The sequence below is a fragment of the Volvox carteri genome (genome assembly GCF_000143455.1).
Source record: "Volvox carteri f. nagariensis unplaced genomic scaffold VOLCAscaffold_65, whole genome shotgun sequence".
NCBI lineage: Eukaryota > Viridiplantae > Chlorophyta > Chlorophyceae > Chlamydomonadales > Volvocaceae > Volvox > Volvox carteri.
The window spans coordinates 328,659-336,717 of record NW_003307608.1 but is presented as its reverse complement, the minus strand read 5'-3'; the positions used below and the strand labels follow the sequence as shown (position 1 = coordinate 336,717).

Here is an 8,059-nt window from a genome sequence, read left to right as displayed (position 1 = left end):
ATGGACGGTGGTGACCTGGGATAAAGGTAACCTGCGAGCCGACCAGGAATGGAGTTGGGCCGCTGTCGACCCGGCAGATTCCGTTGGATGCTGGTGGTGGGTGCGGAACCTGAGCGATCCACTGAGAAGTTGACTAGGGTGATTGGATGAGGGTGCCCCGAAATACCGGGGAAGGCAGGGTTTCGCAGGGTAGCTGCCACGGGCGAAGATACACCCCCCTGTTTCACACATCATAAAGGCACTGCCGTACAGCTTGCCGTACCGTACCTTTGCCAACCCCTCCGCCGCGACCTGCAGAGCCGTCGCTGGTGTAGGGCCCACCGCCTCCGCCGCCGCTTCCACTTCCGCCTCCGCCGCCAGTGCCGTACCCAAGTCACCGGCCACCCTGGCGCATTTGGACGAGCGAGCCACTAAGATATCCGCGCGACGGCTCAGCGCCAGGAGAGCCTCGGATCGCTCCTGGTTGCATGTGTGTGTGTGCGCGTGTGTGTGTGTGTGGAATGACGGTTGTGTGTGTGGGGGGGGGGAGAGGAGGGGAGAGGGGAGGTAAGACGAGCCACTGGCGAATGAAGCAGATACCAGGGATAGACGGATAGCCTAGGAGAAGAGGGGAGGGAGAGGGCAAAAGAGTATGATGCAAGAAGGCGAGGGTTAAGAAGCGGGACGGAGGGGGGCTGAGGGGGTGGGGGGTGGGGGACTCTAAGGACATCCGGAGTCAGGCGGTGAGGTGTGTTAGGGTTGCGCAAATCGGAATCGTGTTGGGCTGGACGGGGTTGAGACTGCGCTTAGAGACAGACATGAATAAGAGACAGACATGACAGACAGACAGACGGACAGACAGACAGAGGTGGCTGACAAATAGCAGATCATGCAGATCAACGAAAAGCGGAGGAAGAGAGAAGATTTTAAAAAGATATATAGGTAGACAGACAGACAGACAAACAGGAAAACAAACGGATTAATAGAAAGAAGGCAGGACAGGTAGACACACAAACAGACAGGTATACAGACGGACACGCAGGCGGATAGACAGACAGACGTACAGTCAGCCAAGGAAAGCAATCTGTATGTATGTCGGTCTATCTGTCATCCAAACAGACATTATCACACAAATACACACATACATACACACGCACACGCCGTCCAACCTGCAACGCCGCCGCCTCCTCCCGTAGCTGGACCTCCACGGCGGTTGGCTGTTGGCGGTTGACATAGTTGATAGACACACACGAGGTCCCACAACCGCCATAACCGCCACCCGTATGTCGTTGTGATGATGGTTTCGGAGGAACAGCGGCAAAGGGCGAGAGAGGGAGAGGGAGAGGAGGATAAATGACCAAAAAGGCTCTTGATGCAACGAGAACGAGACAAAGGACGACATGGGGATAGGACGGCTGGGGGCCACGTGAACGATGTTGGGGCGTGAAAGCTGGGGGGGTTCAATCACTTGCAGAACCGTCCGGCCCGGATTGTGAACTAGCTGGACTTTATGAAGCCTAGTCCGCCCACAGTGAGCTCTTTTTAATAAAGTCGGCCTTCATGAACCCACATGGCCCCTTTTTGAGTTCACATTCGGTCACCTCCCGAACACCTCCCGGCGCACCTGCTCTCGTGCAAGTATCCCTCGCATCTGTGCCGTACGCTCCCGTACAAGGCGGTACATATCTCCCCGCTCCGAGGCCGACCGGGTGATGTCCACGGGAGAGGGCACAGTACGCTCAACACCAACCACCTGCATATATTTGTATTTTAATTTAATTTAATTTTACTTCAAGCTTGTAATTTATCAGGTTAATCAAAACTTAATATATATGTGTATGTATAAAATATTATATATATTACATACGTACATATACATATATTAGTTTAGCTTAGCAATATATAATTTACAAAATAGAATTGTAACAAAATGATAAAACAAGCTGGATGGCCAGATTTTTGTCCATGTCGCACGTTGCATACATACATACATGCAAACCGCATACAAACTGAGAAGCGATTTTTTCACGTCCAAAATTTCACATCCAAATATGATATATTTGACAAACAATTATATGATACCTGGAAGAGCAGCCTTGCCGTACTCTTGGCGAGCCCGGGTGGGCCCGATGGCAGCAGCCGAACCCACTCCGGGGCGAGTCGTAAGTCGGGCCTGGGAGAATGCAACCAAACCTGAAGCGGAAAAAGCAAAGGAAAAAATAAAAGCCGTTAGTAAATCCAAATAATATACGAAAACAAGTCGGCTCTGCGTCAGACATTTTGTATCAACGGGTCGGATCCCCTGTCACAGCGCTCACAAGTTGTCACCACAAGGGGTGGCAAACACCACCAAGCGGCCAAGTGTTCATAGCGACGTTGCTTTTTGATCCTTGGAAGCGGGGGAGGGAGGCTGGACAACATGCGTAAGCATTTACTAAACTAACGACATCTACACCGCGAGGTAAGTGAGGGGGAAAGACGAACCACAAACGAGTGAAGCTGCTGCCAGGGTAAGAGGGGGGTTATTAGATCTTTTTTTCCTAAAAGACATATCGGGGTCCTTCAGGTACGATGGGTGCATAGAACGGTGGGTGTCTGGCAATAAGGAAGGGTGGGGCAGGGGATGGCGTGATCGGAGTTCATGTTAAGAAGCGACCAAATGAAAGAGGGGACCTGATGAAAAGGAGCATTTCGAATGAGGGGCGCCGTCGCGGTACGGCAGTAACGGCCCTCCGCAATGCTCCATTTGCCAGATTAGGCAAGTCATGAGGCAACAAGCTCATCATACACTGCAATAGAGAATAACTACTTTTATTAAGGCGTAATTTTAGCAATAAAGAGTGAGGAGCTTACGAGGACGACGAAAAAAGTGACAGTTTCCGCTGCTCAGGCATCGTTGCGGCTTTCTCCGTAAACAAGTACGGCAGGACAAGTACGGCAGCGCATACAAACCAAGGACCAGGTTCAACTCAACTTGATCATGAACTCACTCACCTGCGTGACCTCGCTCGGCCCAAGCACAGGGTGTACGACAAGCCTGCGTACGGCACGACGACACATCCGTACAGATTTACTAAATACGCCGCACGCGGCTTTAAATGGGTAGCATCCGGCCACATGAAGAAAGGTTCGCCCAGTCGTACATGTCATACCCTCCAACCACCGTCAAGTGTCTCCGGTAAATTTCATGGTCTCAAATTTTTCTAAAACCCTAAAACAACGAGAAACAATTTTAATTAATCAGCAGCTTCCTTTTTTTCATAATCTGCTAGATAAATTATTAAATATATAGCTTGATGCTGTGTGTCTAATTTGACACCTTTCATAGTAAAGAAACCAAATTCAAAAAACCCTAAACCCGCTTATCCGCACCTTCTTAGGAACTTCTCCATCCCGGCTCGCCGCTCCTCAATGAACGCAGGTTGCATCCTCCTACCCTCCACGGCATTGCGACTGGGACGAGGAGGCACGAAACACCCCGGGTAGCTCGACTGCCCGGGGGGGAGACCGGGGGGAAGGCCGGGGGGGAGGGGGGTGGATGGGTTGAAGGCGGAGGAGAAACGAGTGGAGAACGCGGGGGGAAAGGAACTCGAAATCAAAATCGATATCGGATTCAGTCCGTCAGGTAAAATATTTATAAATATATTACATAGAACTCTCCCTTCCCGCGGCATATTCACTTAGCCCTCGCCCCGTCCTCATCCTTCGTCTGCCCCTCCTCCTGCATACCCCCCTATCCCCCCAGATCCCCATATCGATCCCCATCAAGAGCAATTAAGACACGGAATTCTCCCTATGGGGAAATGCAGCGCAGGGAATCCACTACGGTACCTGTAGCAGCTCCGCAAGTGCCACGACGTCGCGGAAACGGCGCTCCACCGTGGTTTCGGGGCTGACTGCGCTACGGCTGGTAATGCGGTACATAATGTACGGCTCGGACAGACCTACGAGTGCGAGTGTTGGCGGGGGTAAGGGTGGGAGGGTGACGTACGAGTGCGCAGAAGCGCACTTTGCGCCCTTCATATGTTGTAGCTGCAAGTGGAAAGGAAGAACATCTTTGATAGGTACAGGAAAACATTATCTTCTAAATAAATGAAATGTTACTGTATTCAATGTATTTTATAATAATATTAATCATATGCATTTATTAATATTATACATCTATATTATATGTTATTATCTACTCATTTAATATTTACTAAATATATTTATAATATTATATTACACGTTAATTATATGCGCGGATATATAATCCATTCATACATTTAAACGCCGAAGAGGAATTAGGAAAGAAGAAATACACACACACCGTTGGATTGGGGAGTAAGCGGCTCATGGGGGTGTGTGTGTTGCGGGGGAGGGGGCAGCCCCGCACCCCGAAGGGTCACCCTCACCAGGAATACGCGACGGCGCCAATGCCTTCCGGGGCGAGTGTACGGATACAGTATTAGTCAGAAGCGCGGCGGCGGTGTACGACGCCAGGGTGGCACCGGCGCCAGTGCCCCTGACGGCGGCATCCGGGCCGCTGAAGCTGCCGGGTGCTGCCGGCACGGCCGCGCTAGTCCCAGCGGTTGCGCTGACGCTGGCGCCGCTGAGCTGGCCGTTGTCGTACCAAGCGGAGCCGCCGCCGTCGACAGGCGACGCAGGATCCTCGCTGACGAGTAGCATCCGGCTGAACTCCCGCGTGAAGTCGTACAGCGGCGGAAGTGGCGGTGCCGCCGCGGCGGAAGCCGTGGCGGGCCCCGCCGGTGGCGGAGGCGGAGGCGCCGCCACGCCCACCGCTGGTGGAGCAGCAGCGTTAGGCCGCATGAATGCATCAGGTGTGTCGTACAAGTCAAGCGGCATGGCAAACGCTGCCGCTGTCTGCGCCACACCGGGACCATCGGCGTCCTCACCAAAGCTGAGCGGCCCCGCCACCGCTGTCGTACTCTGCTGGTAAGGCGGACCGACGGCTGCAGTAAAGGGGTTGCTGTCGTCAAGCAGACCCGCCGTGTGATGCTGTTTCGACAGTTGGGGCGGTGGGTGCATTGGCGGCAGCGGCGGCGGCGGTGGCGGCGCCCCTGCGCTGGCCAGGAATGGATCGTACGGATCCACAACGCCGCCGCCACTCGGCCCTGGCGGCGGCCCTTGTACGACAGGCCGTTCCGCGAGGCACGGAAAGGTCGACGACGGCGGCTGCGGCTGCGACGACATAGCGGACGTGGTCACCCCATGGGATGACGTCATGTACGACATCGCGCTCCGTGCCGTCATGAAACTGTCGTATTCCCACGCCGGCGCGCCCATTCCGACGCCAACCGCGGCAGCAGGCGCGGCAGCTCCTACCGCCTCGGACGGCGGCGGCGCCAGCTGCGATGTCGAGTCATAGACGGTGGTGAATGTCTGCAAGTGCGAGTTTCGGAGCAGGACTGGTTGCATTACATTACATTTACAACTGCAATACATTACGACTTCCCATTTGTCGTAACATTGGATTTGAAAGGATCGCCATAAATAATACATGTTATGCGCAATCCTAATAACATGAACCACAAACAAACGCAATACGCATGCTGGTGTGCATCTTTCTGTGGCTGAGCTTCATGATCATGATTATGTTTAGCTCGGATAAGAGGAGGGGAGGGGAGCGAGTGGAGAAGAGCGATGCAGCATTTCGGGGTGTGTGTGTGTGTTGTGTGTGTGTATGTATATCCGATCGATCGCCCTCAGCGGGAAACTTAAATGGTATGGTATTTATATGCTATCCAATTTTTTCTTTTGCTTCAGAATTTACAAAAACGGAAAATTTCTGGGACAGCCAATCGCGTTGTCTGGTGCAGGTAGGGAAAGGTAGCATACGCCCCCGGACTGGTAGAGAGCGGAGCCATAAGGCTTTTTTGGACCGACCAAGGCGATCATTGGGGAGGGGCCTAGAGGGGCTTTGAGTGCTTTGGAACCTGATCCAAATAGGGGAGCTGGCAGAAGGCAACGGCACTCCAATCCGGCAAAGCATGACATTGGGAAGCAGTCCGACTCAACCTTCCAGCTCAGAGCACAAAAGCATGCAAGTCGCTATTGAACAATAACACTGCTTTGCCGAAAATTCTCATGGACAAGGGCGTTGCGCTGCTTGAGGGTAATCACGAAATGCGTGTGTGCCACCCTGAACATTTGCGTTAACGAGAGGGGCACTATACTGGCCCCGAGCCACTATAAACCAATGTCCCTGCTCACTTCGTCCGAGGCTTCGCCAGCCGCTGACAGCGGGTCGAACGAGGCTTTGGTCCCGTGGAGTGACATTTCCGGAGCAGGTGGACGCGGAATGGCCCTACTTTATACTGTTCCACACGATTAATGATGGTATCGAGCTTTTGCGTGCTTAACTCGAACAGTGTGAACGCCCTGTCAGTTTGCACCAAACCGAAGCACAGCGAAGCAATTGGCGTTGCAAATGTTGTTTTACAAGTTGACGAGTTGGCAGATACTGGGTTTAGGTGCGGCTTTTGGGAATCGACAGTTGTCCGGGACGCCGTACAAGCTTCTAGCTTCTACCTCCTTCAAACAAAAAGGGAGCTGCTCCAAATATTGTCTTCTCTTGCAAGCTTGGCTAACAGCAAGACGCACGTTGCCTAGTGGGCGTCAACTGGCGACTGTCCTCTTTCCAGACTTCCGCGGATTATAAAGGCAAGGAAAATTCAACAACGTATAAATGATAGCAGCAAAATTGACAGAATAAAATATGAGTGATATTCAAGAACGAGTACCATATATTGCGCCCTAATTTTTCGTCAGACAGCGCAGCCATTAACCTGTAGGTGGAGCTGAGAACATCTGCTTATTTTGCAGCAGCGCATGGGAGTAATTGGCGGTATGGCTGGAGGCGAGTAAGTGAACTTTCTGGGCTATAATTGCGGACGCTCAAGATAGGCCTTGGAAACTGATGCTGCTATTGGCTACGTGCTTGTTTTTCGAAATCCCTGCCTCATCTCGCCTCGTTTCAGCTTAGCCCATTATGCAGTGTTCTTGACCGGCGTTGTGCGCGCCTTCCATCCGCCGATTCGGCTGCTAAAGCTGCCTGTGTTAATATTTCCCAAACAGGGTACTGCGGTCTATCTTTGGCGGCCCTGTCTCAACCCGCGCAGTATGCGCAGTCATGGTTCCAAGGGATGAACCTGACCCGCCGCCCGCTGCGCTCAAGCAGCGCGACAAGCATCCTGGCAACGGACCTGGTGCAGGGGGCAAAGGCACAACAGGCGCGGCGCCGGCTCCGAAGCCCAAGCCAGTCGATCCTAGGGTGCTCCGAAAAAAGCTAATCCAGGCAGACTTAGACCTTTTCGAGGACCTCACAACCGACGGTCCTGCACAGCTACCAAAGCCCAAACCCAAGCCCTCGGTTTCGGTCCCGAACAACGCGGCAGGCCCCGGGCCCAGCTCAGCACGTCTCAATGGCGCCTCGAAGCTCGCATCCTCAGCGGCAGCGGCAGCCGGCGGGAAAGCCGGCTGTCGTGGTTCCGGAGCCGGTCCAGCACGGGGCAAGGCGCCTGGCGGCAGCAACACCGCAGTTAACGGCTCCAAGCCAGGAGGGCAGCAACACCAGCAGCTTGGGCAGCCTCGTGGCAACGCCTCGCCAGCGGGTACGGCTGCGGGGCAGAAAGCCCCCCGTCCCGGCGCACCTGGACCCGCTACAAACGGCACCGGCAGCCGTACGGCACCGACAAATCACCAACGACAAGTTGTAGCTACGCCGTCGGGTCGGCCGCCACAGCCCCAGGGCCTGACGGGTGGGCGCAGTACGGCACCCGTTGGAGGCGCCGCCACGTCCGGCCGACCTGGCGGCGGCGGCGCCGCAAGGCCCGGTAGCGGCACCGCCGCCAGACCTGCTGGCGGTGCGGCCGCCACTGCAGGGTCTCGCCCGCCGGGTCATACGGCAGTCGCAGCCGTCGGCAAGGGCGCCGCGGCCGCTCGCGTAAGCTCCGGAACCGGCGCAGGATCGTCATCCGGCGCCGCCGCCACCGCAGGGGCAGCCGCCCTGAAACGACCCGGGATGTCTGCTGCCGCTGCTGGCGGCGTTGGGCCTGGGGGGGTGCGCCGTGACGGCAGC

At 54.7% G+C, this 8,059-nt stretch overlaps 2 protein-coding genes across 2 annotated transcripts in view; one reads left to right on the top strand and one right to left on the bottom strand.

Annotated features, from left to right (window-relative positions):
• Positions 1-1,148: 1,148 nt before the first annotated feature.
• VOLCADRAFT_119517 (uncharacterized protein) lies at positions 1,149-6,258 on the bottom strand (the record flags this gene model as incomplete). Its single annotated transcript, XM_002956741.1, has 8 exons — positions 1,149-1,196; positions 1,604-1,672; positions 2,062-2,172; positions 2,974-3,016; positions 3,352-3,470; positions 3,811-3,923; positions 4,374-5,361; positions 6,193-6,258. Coding segments are annotated over 8 exons (1,557 nt in total), but the record flags the coding sequence as incomplete, so codon positions are not given.
• Positions 6,259-7,111: 853 nt separating this feature from the next.
• The window catches only part of VOLCADRAFT_97833 (uncharacterized protein), a gene marked incomplete at both ends in the record, with an annotated part of 2,833 nt that continues 1,885 nt past the window's right edge, over positions 7,112-8,059 (top strand). Inside the window, 2 exons of the mRNA XM_002956793.1 lie at positions 7,112-7,739; positions 7,863-7,924. Coding sequence (XP_002956839.1) covers positions 7,112-7,739; positions 7,863-7,924 — 690 coding nt within the window. The remainder of the gene's footprint in view (positions 7,740-7,862; positions 7,925-8,059) is intronic.